The sequence below is a fragment of the Podarcis erhardii genome (genome assembly GCF_964252035.2).
Source record: "Podarcis erhardii genome assembly, chromosome: 4".
Taxonomy (NCBI): domain Eukaryota; kingdom Metazoa; phylum Chordata; class Lepidosauria; order Squamata; family Lacertidae; genus Podarcis; species Podarcis erhardii.
Genome location: NC_138508.1, coordinates 85,657,478 through 85,678,255, shown reverse-complemented (window position 1 = coordinate 85,678,255; position 20,778 = coordinate 85,657,478). Strand labels below are relative to the sequence as shown.

Sequence of the window (20,778 nt, the reverse complement as noted above, 5' to 3'; positions counted from 1 at the left end):
AAGACTATAATATTTCTTTTTTGCTAATCGGGGTAAAATAATGTTGCTACAATGCAAGAAAACTATAGTGTCATTCACAAATTTTGAACTTGTAACATATCTGATATTGCAGTGCTAGTTTGCTTTAAATACTTGCTCTTTTTCTGTATTAATTTAAGAGAATAATTGTCTTTCGATGATCCAGTTGCTTTATTGATACAGCCGAATGCATTTACTGGCTTTGTTTAAATAATTTTCTACACGCTATTCTGTCAATAATAGGCTTTAAAAGCCGTTTCTTCTGTTAATTTCCAAGCTCTCTTTCATTTGCTCCTTATTTACGTTAGAGTGAAAGCTACTTTAGGCGATTCTCTGCCAAAATGTGGTTTGGCAAGGGTTTATGACTGAATTTGGCCCAAAAGAGTCAAACATATGGTAACAGTTAATTTATTGGTCCTCCTATCCTCCTGAGAACTCCTCCCGAGAGCATACTACATTTTTATCTAACTGAACAAGCTATTGGTCTAAAAGGTGATACGCCAATATAGAAAGAGACCTTTAGGTAAAACATGTTCAGGACAGTCGTCCATATTAATTAAAGAGGCACATGACTAAATCCATGCATACCCCTTAAAAACAAACAAACCGAGGCAGATCATCCCGGTGTTATTACCTATCGCTTGGAGACTTTGCAAACTTAATTTCAGCTTTAAGCATAAAGCTAAATACAGAACTAAGCAAGCACCCATCTTTATGTGTGTTTGTCTGTAAATGCTTACACACAGAGATTCTTTCTGTCAAGGATGATCTCAAGTCAGCTGTTGTTCTGCCAGTTACTTTCTGCAGGTGCCTGTGGTCACATATACTGCTTTTCACACGGAAACTGTCTCCTGAAGCAGTTCAGCTCAGTTACAGTTTTGTACGTGGCAGGTACTTTCCGCGTATGAAAGTAAGACCCAAGCTTACCAATGAAAAGAAAGACAAGTCACATAAGGGAAGGGGAGTGGAGGGGGGGAGATAAATTTGAGAATGCCAGAATGGAGTGCTGAGTTTTTAGCAAGAACTTGCATCCAGTTTGGGATGTGCTGATCTTGTTGGTGTTCCTTCGTTTTCCTTGTTGAGAATGCATCTCAAAATCATTTCAGAAGCTCTCTTTCTAGAACTGATACTACTGGGCATGCATCTGATAGTATGGCATGGCTAAGTGTGATAAAATGGGGTTTAATTTGTGATCCAGTCCCCCCTCATTAAGGTAATGGTAGGGGTAGCCCTTGTTTCTTTTCGTCTTCTTTAGTTGTGTATGTCCAAGCTAAGCTTGTGTGTGTTTGAAGGGGATGCAGTCCTGACTTTTTGATCCATAGTCTTTAAATCACATTTTAGCCTCATCCAGATGCATTGAAAATGTCCTCTGCACCACAATGCCTCTTATTAATCAATCTCTGGCATCCTGCTTTTTCTCCTGCTCATTGGTTTCTTGTCTATTTTATAAAAAGTAATGTTTATTTCTGTCAGCCATTTTATATATATATTTCTTGTCCCAGCACAAAGCCAAAACGGACCCTCAGGGTGGTTCGCGAAATTAAATAATAACAAAACAATTAAAATCAAATTTAAAGCAGTTTCATAATATTAATAAATCCTTAGCAATTAATTTAAAATACTAACTTGATCCCGGACTGCCATTGAGGAAGTCATTCATCAGTGCAAGCCTGGGCTCTTTTGGAGGGACTTAAATGGGTCTAATTACACATGCTGAGTATAGCTAATGTTGTATTGGGGTGTTCATTTTTTTAAAAAAAAACACAACAACCAAAAAACTACCAATTTTCCCCTCTGAGAATATAATCTACTGTGAGAGAAGACAGGGCTCCAGCAGCCTCCCCAATTACTCAGAGTGACTTGATGGGATGTAGATTTGTTACAAACAATTAACCCCAGTGCAAAGCTTTTCTTTATCTGAAAAAAAGATGAATGCCCCCCGCCTTTATTTCACATGAATGTTCACTTATGCAGTTCATTAATATTTGCTCTATTAGAAGATTTTGAAAATTGCTCTTTTGTCTAAAGCAGTAATTTCCAAACTTCTACCTTGGAGTAACATACACTCCCCATCAACATGCCTGTGGAGGGAACACCCATAGAACTCTCCCATCGTCACTCTCCATTAGCTGAGGGTTGGCCCTAGAATACACTTAATTCCTCCTCCTGACTGCATAATGCAGGGCAACATGCCATCTTGTGAAAAAAGATTGTCGCTGTTGCTGCTCTTCTCCTGAAGGAAATTCAGGTTCCCTCAGAAAGCAGTTTGAGGGAAAAGTCTTCCCCTTCTCTGTCCAGTCCTGAGCATTGGTGGCCAAGGAAATTTTAGGTAAACGAGGCAGAGTACAGGGAAGTAGATAGAGCTTCAAACAATGCCGGAGAACTTGGAGCGAAATAGCAGTCAGTGCTACAGAACTGGAACTTCCTACTTGAGAATTGCATGTGCTTCCTTCATCTCACCTATATGGCTTAGGACAGTGGTGTTCAAACTTTTTTCAAAGAGGGACAGATTTGATGAACTGAAGGGCTGTGAGGGCTGAGCAAAGTTGTTGAGCTGCTTTTAGGATTGAAGTTGTTGAGGTTTTTATGGGTTTTATCCCAGTGTGTCCCAGTGTGAGAGCCAGTGTGCTGTAGTGGTTAAGAGCAATGGACTGGTAATCTGGTGAGAACCGGGTTCGATTCCCTGCGCCTCCACATGCAGCTGCTGGGTGACCTTGGGCTAGTCACACTTCTCTGAAGTCTCTCAGCCTCACTCACCTCACAGAGTGTTTGATGTGGGGGAGGAAGGGAAAGGAGATTGTTAGCCGCTTTGAGACTCCTTAGGGATATCAAATCCAAACTCTTCTTCTTCATCATCCCAGGTAATAAGGGATAAAAATAGGGGCCGGATAAAACCAACCAGCAGGCCGGATTAGGCCCCCGAAATGGATTTTGCCTGGTTTAGGGAGTAGGGAATGCCTGATTTAAGCCCTGTGGCACTCTATATCAGTTAAACGTGCTTGTGTGCAACCAGTGTTACTTGTGGGCACTATATATGTTTTAAATATAATACAGTGGTACCTCGGGTTGCATACGCTTCAGGTTACAGACTCCGCTAAGCCAGAAATAGTACCTCGGGTTAAGAACTTTGCTTCAGGATGAGAACAGAAATCGTGCTCCGGCGGCGTGGCAGCAGTGGGAGGCCCCATTAGCTAAAGTGGTGCTTCAGGTTAAGAACAGTTTCAGGTTAAGAACGGACCCCCGGAACGAAATAAGTTCTTAACCCGAGGTACCACTGTAATACAATTGATGCTGAGATTTTGTTATACAAAATGCCTACATTTACGATAGTCCTGATTTAATAATGTATAATTTATATAAATTTATAATACAGTGGTACCTCGGGTTAAGAACTTAATTTGTTCTGGAGGTCTGTTCTTAACCTGAAACTGTTCTTAACCTGAAGAGCACTTTAGCTAATGGGGCCTATCGCTGCTGCTGCTGCCATGCCGCTGCTGCACGATTTCTGTCCTTATCCTGAAACAAAGTTCTTAACCCGAGGTACTATTTCTGGGTTAGCGGAGTCTGTAACCTGAAGCATCTGGAACCTGAAGCGTCTGGAACCCGAGGTACCACTGTACTAATTTGATTGTATCTAATGATACACCAGTGGGCTTCTGCTGGTGAAATGGGACTTTTGTTTCCTCTTCTCTGTACCAAGAAATCTTGGTACAGATATCTGTTCCAGAGGGTCCCTCAACCCTCCAAAACTTGATTGTGCAGGAAGCTGGAAGGGACTGGGCAGGAAGTTCTGTTGCTCATATGGAAAAACCCTTGTGCCGCCAGAGCTTTATCACTGGGTGCAGCCAGTTGAGTTTAATGATGCAGTTGTGTGTAGGCTGAGGATTTGATCCAAAGCACTTTGAAATTCAGCGTATAATATGAAAGATTTCAGTATATCTTTGGTATGAACTACTGAAACTTATTCCAGTAGAACAGAAAGCCTTACAGTGCTTACCTTATCCTGAAAAAAGAAGAAGAATATTTTGCCTAACTTTGTGCAAATGGGAAAAAAGGAAAATGGTTTCAAACATGCTTATTTTTAAGACTGTATAGGCTTTCACTTATGACCCAAGGCATAGGTTTTTTACATCTTTGTAAATTCAGATAGACTTGGCTGAAGTAAGCAAGTCATTGTTCATATTCTCCATTAATATCAATAATTTCCTGTTCCCCACCCCACCCCACCTTCCTTTTGTCCTTCTATTTCTTTTTAAAATCTAGCCTGAAAGCTTCTTGAAACAAGGACTGTCTTTTCCAAAACTTAATTCCTTTGTGAAGTACACAGGTTGGACCCTGACTGTCACTTCTGTGAATGGAATAGTTCTTTCCGTTTATGTAAGCAACTGAGATGCAGCAGAGACCGCCTTCTGGAGCAGACCCCTGTACCACTTCTCATGGCTCTGCATCCCTCCGAAGGGAGTTTCCTGGCAGCTACAGGGAAAAGGAGGAATTGGCAAAATCCACCCCCTTTGTTTTTTCCTGCTCTTCTGAGCATAAGTCTGAATACAACCATTTATGTACAGTGGTACCTTGGTTGTTGAACGGCTTGACTCCCAAACGCTGCAAACCCGGAAGTGAGTGTTCCTCTTTGTGAAGATTTTTCAGAAGCCGAACATCTGACACGGCTTCCGATTGAGTGCAGGAAGCTCCTGCAGCCAATCGGAAGCTGCGCCTTGGTTTTCGAATGATTCCAGGAGTCGAAAGGACTCCTGGAATGGATTAAGTTCGACAACCAAAGTACCACTGTATTGACATGGTCATTACGTAAATAATGGCATATTTCTCCATAGAGCAATGGCCGTAACTGTTTATTAGTGGTTGTAAATCTAGTTGCTGCAAACCATGGTTAGCACAAATGGTTGCTTGCAAACCAACCTCAAATGGGCACTGACACAGATTTGGACTTTTTAAAAAAAATATTTTGACTTGAAATCTGAATAGAACCAAAGGTGCACACTTCTTGTGGTAAATGCAGATTCGTTTATGTCACGTGAATGTTCGGTGTGAAGGAATTTGCATTTCCTACAAAAGTGTGCACCATTCTGTATTATTAAGTCAATTTCTGGACAGTTGTTATTTGGCCATGTTCTTCCAGTTTTAGTGTCCCTTACTATCCTGAGGAGGGTTTGGCTTTCTTGCATTTAGGTTTAGAGAGAGAGAAAAAACAGTGAGAAATCAGCCCCCTGTCCTCCATGAATAGCTGTTGGTGTGGGATAGCTACTGTTCCATTGACTTCTGCATCAAAAAATCAAAGACTGTCTTTTATACGGGCAGAAATTTAGATAGTTTTATATAAAAGCATCTTTAAAAACTCATTCTGCAAATACTGTTGAGTAGTGGCTTTGTAAAGGTAATCTGAGGTAGCAAACCTTGGGTGGTGTGCCCCATGGTTTAGTCAATTAAATACGTTGCAATCTAATTTTCTTTTTTAATGTACAGATATACTTAGTGTATTTTCTGTAAGAGTGAGGAGCATATTGGGTGTGCCTGCATGTATTTATATATGATAAATAAGTGAGTAGAATATTTTCCATATTTTAGTTCTCAAAAATATGAAAGCCCTGCTTTTATCTTTTTTTGTGTGTGCTGTTGAGAATCTTTATGCTGGAAAATGTTGAAAGCACTGGAGTAGTAAAAGCTACGATTTTTGTTTTGTTTGGCAGTCGGCTTCTGTTTAAAATTCCTTTAATCTATCTATTGCATGCTTTTATATTCCTCTTGATAACCGAAGGCACGATGAAGGATCCTTCTTTATATGAACTCATTCAACAAACAATGCTGGAAAATGCTTTGTCTTTTTATGCCATAAAATGGACTGTTGTGTGAACTGTTAAATTTCTATTTGCCTTTCTTGATTTCCTCCCCCTCCCCACCCCACCCCTCCTTCCTTTTGGAAGAAAACCACAATTTCTATGCTAGATCTAAAGTTTCATTAAAATTGCTTATGCCCTGTCCCAGGCATTTTAAGTGGGCCATCTGTCTAAACATCTCTCTATTTTTTTCTGATCATTTCCTCGACTTATTCATGAGCCATGGGAGGGCTTCTTTGTAGTCTCCATGTAGCTGGTTCAGCCTACCCCCACTGAATACATCTATGTGCTTGCATAACATATCTTTTCACAGTGCTGGAAATTCTCTGAACTTGGTTCAGATGAATGGCCCACTTTCTGAAGGGTTTTTTTCTTCCCCCCACTTCTGCTGTAAAGATTTGTATGCAGGAATTGACCTCAGTGCCTAAAGAATACAGCACATTATTCTTGATCGTTTATAGGCCTCCCGCTGAGAAAGTTATGATGAAGGATTTCTTAATTATTCTTTGACCATTAATATTGTTTTAAGTCAATATATCACTTTTATTTAGCTGCTGAAATACATAATTGTGCAACAGGAAAAAATAGCCGCATGTATTTGCGGTGTGTCATGTAACATAGTTTTGCAATGTTGGGGTTGCTCAGATTCTTACCTGAGAGTCTGAAGACAAATTGCACTTTAATGTAGATTCCCCCACCTTAAGCTCCATACACCTGATAGTTTGAATTTTATTAAATAAATCTATACTTTTATTTTCATAACCTTTTGTGACATTAATTCATATCCCATTACATCATCTGCAGCAGTTGCAAATAGAGGTGGGGGGAGACCCCTTTGTAGCAAACTGGATATTGAGCCCCTACATGCTGATTGGCCGCTGACAATCTAAGCCTGAGTAGAGCAGCTATTTATTCTAGATTATATGAATGAAACTTTACATTGCTGCTTTTGGTTTTTATATAGTTTAGTTTAACTACGGGTGATGTCCATCTCTTTTTTAGGCATCCTGTTTTTCTGATGTTCTGCAGGTTCTCTAGCTGAGAATCCATTGCAGCAAGGAAAATACAAGCTGTGAACGCTGATGCTTTATACAGAAACAACCAAACCATTTGGCAGGGAAGCAAGAATGGAAGTAGCAGCATATTGTAGTTCTTTGTGCATATAAGTTCCAAGCTATGCCTATTCCAGCTAATATTTTGCATGGTTTTCCCCTGCCTTTGATAAATCCCAGTGGTGTCTTGCTCAGTTTGCACCTAAAGCTGTGTCTACACGTGACGTTTGCTCCACTTCTGGATTTTAAGTGATGAACTTAGTGTTTCAGAAAATGGGCGTTATCTCACTGTCAGGATGACCTTTTCTTCTAATAGCAGTAGTATTGGAAAATGTTTTACAACTCCTTTGTTCATAGCTAACACCTTTCTACCATTTTCCATTTCATGCTATAATTGCAGCTGTCTCTTTTTGTCTCACAAGGGGAATGAGTGCACCATCAGACCAACTTTTCCACTTTAAGCCCAGATTCTGTCAAACTATTTGTCCTAAAATTGAAGACTCTCAATTCTTCCTCCCCACCACTATTATAATAGTCTGACTTGTCACCTGTTACACAGGGCACTGGGTTCTGGCTTAAAACCCTGTAAGTAGTTGACAGGGATTTTTTTTACGTTGTTGTGTGTGATATTTATGATATTTTAGTTTTAATTGTAGTTATTCTTCTGATTTCGGAATCCACTTTGAAAGAAAATATTTTTAAAAAGAGGATGCAAATAAGTAAAAAAAAAAAACCAACACCCAACAATTAGACTTTGCATATTTTCTTTCTTTAGCAGTGTTGTGCTAGCTATCAAAATTTTTAGGGGGTTCTGTTAGTGATAGGCATAAATGGTAAGCAGGTGAGAAGACCGGCCTGCATCTACCCAAAAATCATTCAGGAATCATTTGTGAAAGTTCTATTGACAATGAAAATGAATCAGTAATCAGAAAATTAGTGATGATTTTAAATGAGATCATATGTATATGGCTTCTCCAAACTAAACCAACCCCAGAAGCTATCAGGGAAACGTGGATTCTGATGCTACCATGGTAGCTCTATCTAGGTGAGCAAGAGTTGCAAATGCTTTGAATGGGCAGCTGACTCATTTGCTTGGTATGTCCATGTTGTTGCTCCTTGTTGCTCAGCTCTGTTGCCTGATTAACAGTTCACAATGATTTGGCAAGTTGTTATATGAATCATTTAACATCAGTCATATGACGTAGTAGCTATGTCTGGGGATGTGTCTTTTTCCAACAGTGGAAAGGTTGTTCTGCTAATACTGCACATATTGTGGTAAGCGTAGTGAACCAGAACTCTGGTAATAAGAAAATGAAAAATGCAACTGTCATAAACTAATGCTAGAATTGTAAAAACACACAAAGCACTGGAAATACAAGAGGTTGGTGGCAGACCCAATACAAAATGTATACCTAGTGAACTGTTCTTCATAAAAAATAAGGATGCAGATTAATCTGTTGATGTCAGCACTAAGTTGCACAAAAGACTCTTTGAGCAGATGCTATTTCAGTGTGCTAGTAAACAAGAGTAGAAGTGAAGAAAGTTGCATAAACTTTGGTCTGAGTAGACATTCCTTCAAGCTTTCGCTGTTTAAACAAAAGGTGGTTGAGGGTGAAGAAAAGCATTATTTTGTTGTCTCATAATCTAATAGTGCTAAAGAACCCAGTCTTTGTGAAATAATAATAAATATTTGATCGATGGATTGTAGAAACTCACAATTGCTGGTCCTTCCCTCCATCTCAGTATTATTAATTTGCATCAGAATTCATGCAACGGAAGAGAACACAGTCAAAAAGTAAATAAATATGTTATTGACTAGGCAACACTGCCATGGCTCTTAAAATGCATTCTACTCTCTCTGTTGGTCAAATACACACACTTTTTTCATAAGCTTGCTGTGATAAACATTGGGGAATCTTCAAAAGGACACAGGAGTCTTCACAAATGACCCCTTCTCACCCAGTATTACCTGCTCTGACGAGTAGCGGCCCTCCAAAGACTCATTCCTGCCACCTGACATAAGCTGGAGATCACGTGACTTGAACCTGGAAATGCCTACACACAGAGCTTGAAATGTACCACTGAGCTATAGGCTCTATCTTAACTGCTGTATTCCCCAAAAGGTAGATTCTACATGCTTTAATTTTAGAATGGCCTTTTGTACATATGATTTGGTATTTCAGAGGAGATCACAAACGGATCGTTCTGGTCCATTCTGGTCTTGGTAAGATATCACTCTTAAGGTGCTCAACCTGCCATTTAACTCGTGTGAGATAGTTGTGGGCAGGTTTATCCTGATACCATTTTTTGCTTGTTACCTAAGAATCCTGAGAATAACTTTCTTCCTTTTTTCTACAAAAGTAATTAAGAATAGTAGTGTACTCTCTAGGATTATTTGAAGTATATGTCGAGAGCAGGAAACCAATAGGCTTCTGTCATAATCAAATCACTAAGCATATGTTGAGTGATAACAGGGGCATACAATCACAGGGGAAGAACTCAAGGAGAAAAGTGGCCCAATTATGGTAATGAACAGGTAGCCAAATGAAAAGGATGGGAGAGAGCACAGGGTAACAATGTGAAATTATGATTAGCGCAGTAAGCAGCTGGCACAGCCTAACTATTGTTGTCAAATGTCTGGAACATCACGGCAGAATGCACCTTAAGGACAGTGTGAAAGGACAAACTGCTTAGTCTGTGCATTTCTACAGGGAGTTCTTGAAATGTGTAAAGGTTGCATTGGGAGACCAGCAACTGTCTAAAACTTTCTCTTTGACAGCTTGTGATATTCCTGATTTGTATTGTGGGCTGCACCTCACTTGTCGGCTTCATCTTACTTGGTGTTGTGTGCTCTAAGAATTTATTCAGAGTTCGATTCTGTCCCCTGAAGTCTGCAGTTTCATTTACTCTCGAAGCTATTTCCTCCATCGGATATAGTTAGTGGGGCTGGATATGTTACAAACCTGCAACAAATAAATACACAAGAAACAAAGGCCTTTGAAAGTGATTTCCCACCTCCTTACCTGGTAAAATTGGAATTCTACTTTATCTTAAAACTAGTGTTTTCATACAAATCCTCAGTCAGTTTAAGATTGTTTTTTTAAACACATCTTAATGCTAAAATATCAGCATTGCTGGATCAGGCCAAAGGCCCATTTAGTCCAGCATTCTGTTTTCACAGTGGCCAGCCAAAGGTCTATGGGAAGTCTACAAGTAGGAACTAATACTCAATATTTTTGTAATTACTTAGCGTGTTTATTTATTAGATCCCTTTCCATGGGTATGCTCAACAGCTAACAAGATTAAAACATACCTAAAGTATCTACAGCAGGTCAGCACAAAATCATCTTTCATATGATGATTCTTAAACTTTCACTGAGAGCTTCATTTGTCTTTTTATGCTGTCAGTTAAGTCTTCTCGTGATGGCATCAGTGATTAATAAAGAAGGGCTGGTTTTTTAAATAATATCCTTCCTTGACTGTTAAAACATCTTCAAGATCTGAGCAGAGATCTTGCTACCTGCAATACTTTAAACTGGTGATCTAGTATTATTGTGGATGCAAAGCATGTGCTCTGTCACTTATGCCTTTCCTTATGATGTTCTTGCAGCTAAGGTTACATGTGGCTATAAATCAGATTTTCACCATACTTCAGCTACATGACTCCCTTCAAAGTTGTCACCTGAAATGTCATGGTTCTAACATTTGTAAAAGGCTGTTACTCAATGCAAGCTATATTGCCAGGAAGCCATGCGTAGAGTGCAGAGACCCGTCTGCCTCAGGAAAATAACATGTTTGGAAGTCGGCTGCAAAAATTTTTGGGTTGTTTTGTGTCTATGGGATATTTTTACAATATTGTTTTGCTAGGTGTTGTAAGCTGCCTTGTGAGAGAGGCGGAACAAATAAACTAAGGCATCTGAAAAAATTATATGCATATAGTATATGATCCAAGTTGTAGTTATTTATTTTTTTAAATCTTGTGATAAAAACCATGGAGAGAGCCAGTGATGAAACATGGGTTGAGGATGTTTAAAGTACTCTTATTCATCTTTCTGTTTCTTTAGGGTTTCTGTTGTTCCACCTGATGCTAACAACTGGGAGCTATCAATCCAGCTGGGGGAAACAACTCACTCAGTTATAGCTTCATGTCAAGGGTCTACATTCTTGGTAAGCCATTGTTCTCTTTTCACAAGCAGTCAAGATTTTATTGTTATGTGGTATTGACTTTCGCCCCAAAACTAGAAGCTGAAATCCTTATTTATTTGCACACACTTCATAATGATGATAAGATGATTCTTAGCAATATGATGGTAATAAAAACGGGAAATTACTATCAGAACTGTCTAAAAATTATTACTGAATTATTGCTACATAATAAAAGCAGCCCATACACCAAGTTATTTTGTTTCAAACACTGGAATCCTTGGTGTTTGGTGGAGACCAGTGGCTAAAGGCACATACCTGATGTAAGGCTGGTGTTAGATTTGGTAACACTGCAGTAGCATTTTTTTTTAGAAGATTTTGAAACTGACGTCATGAAAACAAGGTAAGTATGCACTCCAAGAAAGATGCACAAGTGGTCAGTCTCTGAGCTGTGTGCTAACACTGCATATTATTCAACATGCTTAAGGCTACAATATGGCACAATGGAGAAAGTGTGTGTTTTTGTGTTTTTTGCCTGGAAATGTCTGAGAACTGAAACTTCCTGCTGATGAATTTTCACAGCCCGTTTGGGTGACCTTTCTATTCTAACTAGCTATTTTATGTAAGGGCAGGTCAGATTTTATGCTGTTCTTTCATACTGTATGTTGTGATAAAAGCCCATTTTGAATGCAACACTAAGCCAAACTAGCATAAACAAGCAAATTTGTGGGTTCCTAGAGTCAAGATTTTGATCACTTTGCTTCTACGCCAGTCTTCCTGCTGCTACGTTGCTGTAAGCTAAGCCATATTTTGGCTCATCGTTACATCTGAACCCAGGCTCATAGCTTATCTCCCCCAGAAAGACCATGAGCAGCAAGACATAGAACAAACCTTGGCTACCAGTTTTGTGTGGAGAAAGATAAATCATGAGCCCAGTTTGAACATAATGCTGAACCAAACCATGGCTTTGCTTGCTGCAGCATTGCAGTAGGATGGGAGGCTGAGGAAAGTGAATGTGATCTCTCTGGGAAGCTGCACATTTGCACCTTCATGCTAAGTCATGGATTGTTTTCGCATTATGTGTGTACCAGGTCATGGTTTCAGGAGGGCCTTCCTCTGGTCCAAGAGGCAGGGCCTAATCTTTGCTGATTTTTTTTTTTAAGACACTAGACTCTTCATGCCTTCAGATCAGTCCTTCCCAGCATGCAATCGATTAGGTTTAAGCAAGAAGTTTGGGGCGAGGCAAGTTGCCTTCTTCCTTCTCTCCTTTTCCTTGTAGTGTCTGCAGCAGTCCCATTTGGTCTCCCCTCCCCTTCTCTTTTCTTCTCTTGGCCATGTACAGTATTGTACTGGTTTCAATATACAAAAGAAGAAGAGAGAAATTACAAAAGGACTTGGCTGTAAATCCCCTAGTGTTGGTGCTGACCTTTAAAGCCCTAAACGGCCTCAGTCCAGTATACCTAAAGGAGCGTCTCCACCTCCATCGTTCTGCCTGGACACTGAGGTCCAGTGCCGAGGGCCTTCTGGCAGTTCCCTCGCTACGATAAGCCAAGTTACAGGGAACCAGGCAGAGGGCCTTCTTGGTAGTGGCACCCGCCCTGTGGAACGCCTTCCCACCAGATGTTAAAGAGAAAAATAACTACCAAACTTTTACAAGACATCTGAAGGCAGCCCTGTTTAGGGAAACTTTTAATGTTTAATAGGTTATTGCATTTTAGTGTTTTGTTGGAAGCCGCCCAAAATGGCTGGGGAAACCCAGACAGATGGGCGGGGTATGTATGTATGTATAAATAAATAAATAAATAAATAAATAAATAAATAAATAAATTATTATTATTATTATTATTATTATTATTATTATTATTATTATTCCTCTTGACATGGAAGGGCACTTAACTGTTCCATATGGGGAGGTGCTCCACCTTGTTGCTTCTAAGCTGCAAGTGGTTGGGTTTTTTTACCCACGCTAATGTTTGTGGAGAGAACCTTGCCGAGAACAATGGAACTCATGTTGTCTAGACACCTTGAAAGAATAACAGTACAATAAAGATCTTAGCAGTGACCATATTTCTCCATAGTGGAATGCTTTTGTGGAGCTAAATAGTGTTAAATTTATTGTAAAGCTAATAGGTAGAGGCTAGAAGAATATAGAAGTATAAACCATGGCGAATCTACATACAGTAGCCCAGTATCGTAAAATGTTGAATCTATCTAATTCACCACTCTGTAATTTTCCTGCCACCAAGAGGAGGAATGTTCAGCGAGGAATAAAGGAGTAAAAGATAATTGTGCTATATTTCCACAGATGCATCCTTTTCTCTTTCTCAGTATTTACTTGGTTTACTTCTCTCTCTGCTGTGAATGTCTGAATTGGGAAACTGGAAAGCATGCTTGTTTTGGTATCCTCCTGATATTTAATGTCTTGGTGATAAAGGGTTAGAGATGGCTAGCTCCACACATCCTGTTTCCAGCCACTTGAATGTCAAGTATTCTTAACTCAGGCTACTTCTTTTAAACTGGAGCCGTTGTCTTTCTCAAAGCTGGCAAACACACCAGATGTGTTCTGAAATGGAATTAAGAACGAGTTCTCCAATGAGTTCACTTCCACAAAAGCTTGCTTTTACAAAATAAACTTGAAAAATAAACACTAATAAACATTAGAAAATAATTCCATGGGCTTTCTTGACATGCATGTTAACAATTCTCTGTATATTTTAAAGAACACTTAAAAGTTGTTAATGATGTCTTGAAATAGTTTTGTAATTAAGCTGAACACCTCTTCCTTACTTGGCACCTGTATTTTCCCTATTTACATAAGTGTGCTCATGGCTCCAGCAATACTCAGTGCTTTGCAGAATTTGCTTTGCATAAATATTTATAGTGTTGTGGAATATTTTCTATTTAATCAACTTCCTGTCCCTTCTCATCTTTCATGCTTACCATTTTGTTTTGGAATCTTATGTCCTCTTGTGTTGGGGTGATGACCTTTTTTGACCAGTATACATTCCAGCCATATTCTTGGTCCCCTCCCCCTACTCTCCTGCTGTCCTTTTAAAAATGAATGGAAACCTAACCTCTTTGATGTTGGTCTCCCTGTTCACATTAAGGAGACACATGGATGCAAGAAGCAGATTCCACTGAGCTGTGTAGAAAGCTAAGGCTATAGGTGGAGCCAACCCTGTCTGTATGCAAAGCTTTGTATTTTCAGCAGCCGCTATCCTTGAGAATCCTTGCCAGTATTGCCGCCGCCTCAATCTTTCCTGCGTACCTGAATGGAGGCACACAAAAATGTGGTGGAGGAGAGGCATTTGGTGTAGGAAGCTGCTATATATTATACAACAGATGATTGGCATTGCACAGGAATGCTATATTTGGAATACGGCATACAGTTCTGGTTGCCCCATCTCGTAAAAGAATACTGTAGAGCTAGAAAAGATGCAGGAAATGGAAATTAGAACCATGAAAGGACCGGGGCACAATGTCTACAGTAAAAGGATGAAGCATTAGGGATTTTAAGGTTTGGTGGAGGGAAGGTAAATTAGTGGGGCATGACAGAGGTTTTCATAGTTACGAATGTTTTGGATAAAGCAATTAGAGACTTGCTTCCCTCTCTTAGACCTTTTAAGCCTGGGATAGTATGGGATCATTGCCTTAAAGAAAGAGTGGATAACCTGTGGCCCTTGAGTTTTTGCTGATAGGAGTTGTAGTCCAGCAACATCTGGAGAGTGGCAGTGATTGCCCACCCCAAAGAGTCTAGCTTCAGCATACCCAAAAGACTGGCCACTTATGTAAGGAACGTAGCTGAGATGAAAGCCCTTCTCCAGGTGTATTGCCAGCACAGAGCAGGCAGATAGTGATGGCAGAACATTCTTCTATGGTTCATTCCCAACTATGGAGCTCCCCAAGGAAGATTAACCCTGACACCTTTGCTGTTATCTTTTATGTGTCAAGCAAAATCTTCCTTATTCATTCAGACCTTGAATAAATTAACCACCCCACTTTATTTTCTTTGGATCCTCACACCTCAAATATATATTTTTAACTGTTTCCACATGAGGTCTTTTCCTGCTCCTTCTGGCTGTAAAATTGTTTACCTGCCCTGTAAGAGGTCCTGCGTATTTCAATCGCTCAATGTTTCTCAGAGATACGCTAACGTAGCTTGAAATTTGGATGTGTACACTTTTATATTAATGGCAGATAAAATAACATTCAAAATACATTTCCACAAATTAAAGTCACCTTTCAAATGAAACATGCCTTTTCATCATGCATGATGACATCAGCATAGACAGATAATGGCCATTGCGCACCTGATACATCAAACATTGCATGTAGAGCTGAAGTTATCCCTAACTCAGTGCTTTTCAGTTGAGGCTTTAGACATTCAGCAACAAATGAGTGATAAATCATAATGGGACAAGACTGCATGGGGAACATGTTTGGGTCAGGTTTTAGAAATCACCCCCCCCCCTTCATTTTCAGCCATACCAATGTTTCAGCTAACTTGGGAATTTGGTCAAAAGACCAATTATACAAATGAACCCATTTCTTTCTTGCTGGATCCACTCATGCTGGCCTTCTGTTCATAGCTTTGAAACTACATGTGAGTGCAAGTGAGTGAGTATGTGTGGCCACATTGTGTGTTTTTTTGTGGTACAGGGATCTGCTTTCAAGTTACTGAACAGCAACAGCGTCAGTGTGTGTGTGTGTGTGTGTGTGTGAGAGAGAGAGAGAGAGAGAGAGAGAGAGAAATCAGTATTGTGTGATCTCCATAATCGGGATCAGCAAGACATATGTAGTTGACTTCCCTTGGTTGTCTGGAAGTGAGATGGCAGAGGGCAGCAATGGCTACCATGCTTTCTCTAATTTTGTGTTATTCCACACTCCTATAGCAGCCATTTTGTGACTGGTGCCCACAGTACTTTCTCAAAACATGTCTGCTGGTCAAAAAAGGAATGTTTTGTGCTTGCTTCTGACTACAATATGATTTATAATAACCCCATAGCATGCTGCTACAGTGGTTTCTTCTTTCCTCTTCTGCGTGCAGTCCTTGAACACCATCTGACAGTGGAGAACAGGGAATAATGCAGGTACCTATTATGCAAAGTGACATTAAGGTCCTGTTCGCACATCATGTAAAGGAGAAACATTTGTGTTTGAACCAAGGATTGTGATTTGATTTGTTCCACTCCAAACAAGCTATGTTCTGTAACCTAGGTTTGTTTTTGGTTTAATGATCGTGGTTGGTTTGAATAAAAGAAGTCAGAGTCCCCACTTTGGATGTAATGCCAGACTAGAAGAAGAAGAAGAAGAAGAGTTTGGATTTGATATCCCGCCTTTCACTCCCTTTAAGGAGTCTCAAAGCGGCTAACATTCTCCTTTCCCTTCCTCCCCCACAACAAACACTCTGTGAGGTGAGTGAGGCTGAGAGACTTCAGAGAAGTGTGACTGGCCCAAGGTCACCCAGCAGCTGCATGTGGAGGAGCAGGGAATCGAACCCGGTTCCCCAGATTACGAGACTACCGCTCTTAACCACTACACCACACTGGCTCTAGGCGCATAGTTTGTTTCTTTGGCACACTAGCAGGGAGGAACAAAGTGGCCAAGATCAACAGGTTTACCGAAAATCCACTAACTATTGTTTACCATGACTTGTGAACTGGGCCGCTGTCTGATGAATAGAAAGAATCGCAGTTTCCGGGGTGTGGCTGGGGGCAGCGGTGAGTGGAGGCTGGGATACAAAATGAATGCTCTAGGCACAATCCATTTAGAAAACATTCTGCACAAGCTTTGCTGAAATTAATGGGAGCAGCACATAGGCGTATGAGGTGGATTGAGACCATTTATTTTTAAGACCGACAAGATAACTGTGAGCTCCTTTTGCTGGCATAGCAGCAGTAGTTATCTTTATCAGCATGTTGAGTGCTGTATGGAGAGGCTAGACATGAATCAACAGAAATAGTAGTTAGCTCTGTGTTTCCTGGTTGCTGCTACTTCATTTTTAGCTGATTTATTTGATTTGAGCACATGCGATGTGCTGGATTACTTCCTTTTGCATCAGCACCTCTGAAATTCAGGCTTAGTGGGGAGATTTCTAGGAGCAATGCTGCCCAGGCTTGCTTTCTTCGCTCCAAATTTCATTGCCTTTCTCAGGGTAAGACAGGCTTATTAACATGGCTTTAATATGGCTCTTAATGCTCTATAAGAAAAAAGAAAAGAAAATAACGCCGCTGTAGTGGCTAGATGTGACTAACTGTTTTGATGTAGTCTTTTCAAAAGACTAGACCAGAGCTTCCCTTTTTGAAATGTGTAAAGCAGTATAGACACAGCTTCTCAGATGGATCTAATTAGTCCTTCATAGGGGCTGGATGTCCGTTTGTTGCAGCTGAATTCTCATTTCACTCACCCATAACTAGAAACACCTCGCTTCAAACACATTTCTTCAAAGAAAGAAGGGTTTAGGGTTCCATGTTTTACTGCTTTTTGATGTCTGTTTCCCTTTAACAGAGAAGACCTTATGTTTATACAACTGTTGTTATTAAGGAAACATAGCTTTGTTCAGAAGAATTCATTTTGTATCCGTATTTGACTGTTTGTAAGAGTGGAAGATCTTGCTACTCTAGACTGTGCGGGTAAGCTTACATGTCCCTCATACAATAAGCTCATTTACTAGAAAGACAAGTCTTCTTACAGTATCTGGATGAGAAGAAAGATTAAACAGTGCAGATTTTAGGGCTTATAAAACTTGAAGAAGCAGTATTTTTAAATGTAATTTTAGTATCTCTATTCATTAAAGGTGAGATCTCTACCCAGTAGGCAATATGAACATTTGAAACTACCTTGCGCCTAGTCCGATCTAATCTAATACTATAGCTGCAGATCTCTAGAGCTTCTAGCAGAAGTCTTTCCCACCCTGTCACGTAGAAGTCACTGAGGATTGTTCCTGGGACCTTCTGAATACTAAGCATGTGCTCTCACACTATGATCTATAGCCCCCTTTCTCATAGTTCTAAGTTTTGTGTTGGTGGAGCTTTTAAGATCCAAAATGTATGTGATGGTGGCAGACTGATGTTGTTGAACATCGATCTACCTTGTTCATGGGCAAAGGAAGGTGAGGTGGGGTGGAATGTAAAGGAAAGGAGAAGAGGGTCCATGGCCTGGAGGTACTGAAACTTCCCACCTCTCAACTTCCGTGGACTATCTCCCAATGTCTTCTGACCTCAGCTGGGCAGGTGCAAACATGGGGGAAGGGTCAGATTCCCTGTCCCTTGTGGTTCCTCAGTTGCTCCGTGCAAGTGTAGAAGATTTGCATTTAAAGTTTTTCTGGTCTAGTACCATAGCATAGTTTGGCTTGAATGTCAGGATGTGTATCAAGATTTGTGTCCATTTTTATCCCTTAGTTTCCCAGCAGAAGCTCGCCCGTTTTGCCACTACAGTGGTACCTCGGCTTAAGTACTTAATTCGTTCTGGAGGTCCGTTCTTAACCTGAAACTGTTCTTAACCTGAAGCACCACTTTAGCTAATGGGGCCTCCTGCTGCCGCTGCGCTGCCGGAGCACGATTTGTGTTTTCATCCTGAAGCAAAGTTCTTAACCTGAGGTACTATTTCTGGGTTAGTGGAGTCTGTAACCTGAAGCGTATGTAACCTGAAGCGTACCACATGGTACCACTGTAATTGAAGTCTGATGCTTCTGGGTACTAAACGTAAGAAGAAGAAAAATCCTGAAAATTACAGAAAATCTGGTATTCCATAATATAATCTAATTTTTGGTATGACACTGTCCCTCCTTGTTTTTCATTAGGCACAATGTAAAATAAAGTGAAATGATTTTACAGGAGCATTTCTGAAATTCTCTTTTTAGTCTTTTTCAATACTAGAAACATCACTTTTCTTTGGGACATCAAAGCTCATTCTCTTAAAATAATATCCGCTTCATGAGTAGAACACCTTATGGTTCACACAAAGAACTGCAAAGCTAAAATACAGTCACATGTCCACACTTTGTTTTAAAAGAAGCCTTCCTTTAGCAGAAGCATTCTTCAACCTTGCTAACACATATAGCTAATGTGAGAGAACAGGAAATGGTCAGCAACCGCCTTCACTTGGTAAATATAAAGGAGCATAAGGAGAGCCCTTGGAAGAGCTCTACTGGATCCGATTAATGGCGCATCTAATCTTCAACATGACCTTGTCAGCCAGATGTTTCCAGGAACACAATGAAGACACCCCCATTGTTTCCCCCCAGCAACCAGTAATTTTCAAGCATCTCTCTAATAATTTTATTCATGTTTTTGTACACAGCCCTGGATTCTTCTGAGAAACGTTTTAAATAAAACAAGAACGATGCATCAATTTGAAAGGTTAACTGGTTCTTTAGGACTGAAGAGTTGGTCTTGCCTTCTTTCTGCCTCATCCAAGGAGAAAGAATGGCGCTTTGTGGATGTTAAAAGAGTTGTCAGTTTTCTGTTTTGGAGAAGAAAACAAACTTGAATCTTGTTAAGAGCAGAAGAAGAGCACTGCTAGATTATGCCAACGGCCCAACTAGACCAGCGTCCTGTCCTCACAATAGCCAACAGGTTGCCCATGTGAAGCCTGTAAACAGGAGCTGAGTGCAACAGCACACTTTTTGCTTCTGATTCCTAGCAACCGGCGTTTAGAGGCATAGTGCTTCTGACAGTGGAGAGAGAACATAACCATCATGCCTAATAGCCACTGATTGCATATCTGATGGCCAGCTTTCTTGGAGTTCCAGGGTTTCCACTTCCACAGTGATTAATTGGATGAGTGATTGGATTAGTTTGGCTTATTAGTACCAGGGTCATTTCCCACCAAAAGACATTACAATTCATTCCTCGAGGAGTTCTGCTGCTTCCACAGCTTTAGGACAAGCAGTTCTCTGAAAATCTGCACATACATTCATTAGCACCATTGTCTTCTCTAATGCAGCCTTTGGTTAATGTGTTTTCCAAAAAGTAAAGACCACACCGGGCTGGAATCACTGGGGAAAGGAAATTGAACTTAGCATAGTATTTTAATTCTGGGTGGGGCAAGTCTTTCCATCTTACTCATGCCATACTATGTATGTTAAAGTCAGTCTGTGATCACTGTGGAGTTTAGGAAGGGGGTCTGAACCCAGAAACCTGGTATTGCTGATGTAAGCACATACACACAGAACAGACAGCAGCTACACACCCGAAGAAACACACACATAAACCCAGATGCCTGCCCCCTGCCCCCTGCACGCGCGCACACACACACACACACACACACACACGGGTTGCAGATAATGAACAAGGGAAGGGACAGCTATCCTGGTACTAGGATACAGTTTCTCACTCTTCCCACGCACAAATCATCACCTGGTGCAAGGGAGTGCTCTGTACTCTGATCTTGGGGCCGGGGTGGGCAGAGAGGCTTCAACATTGCGGCCCTACCCCAATGATAAAGATGATCTGGTGGGTGGGCACAAGCAGCGGTCTCTGTCCCAATCCTGTATGTGTCCGTCCTCCCCCCCCCCCGAAGTTATTGCCAAGCACTGTGAAAGTGCCCCCACAGTGAGGAAGCAGCATTGAATAGTATTGGTAAAAAGTTAAACTTGCCACTGCCAAATTGCCAAGGGGGTGGAGTCTTGAATAGGTCACAAAAATGTCTTGAAGGGCTAAATATGTCCCACAGGTCAGATACCCCAAACTTATACCATTGGGTTTTTTTTT

General features: G+C 40.5%; 1 protein-coding gene across 2 annotated transcripts in view; it reads left to right on the top strand.

Moving 5' to 3' along the window:
* The window catches only part of PCCA (propionyl-CoA carboxylase subunit alpha), a 240,178-nt gene that overhangs the window by 142,341 nt on the left and 77,059 nt on the right, over nucleotides 1-20,778 (top strand). For both annotated transcript variants that reach the window (XM_081858120.1, XM_081858119.1), the window contains exon 19: nucleotides 10,987-11,089. In XM_081858120.1, coding sequence (XP_081714246.1) covers nucleotides 10,987-11,089 — 103 coding nt within the window. The remainder of the gene's footprint in view (nucleotides 1-10,986; nucleotides 11,090-20,778) is intronic.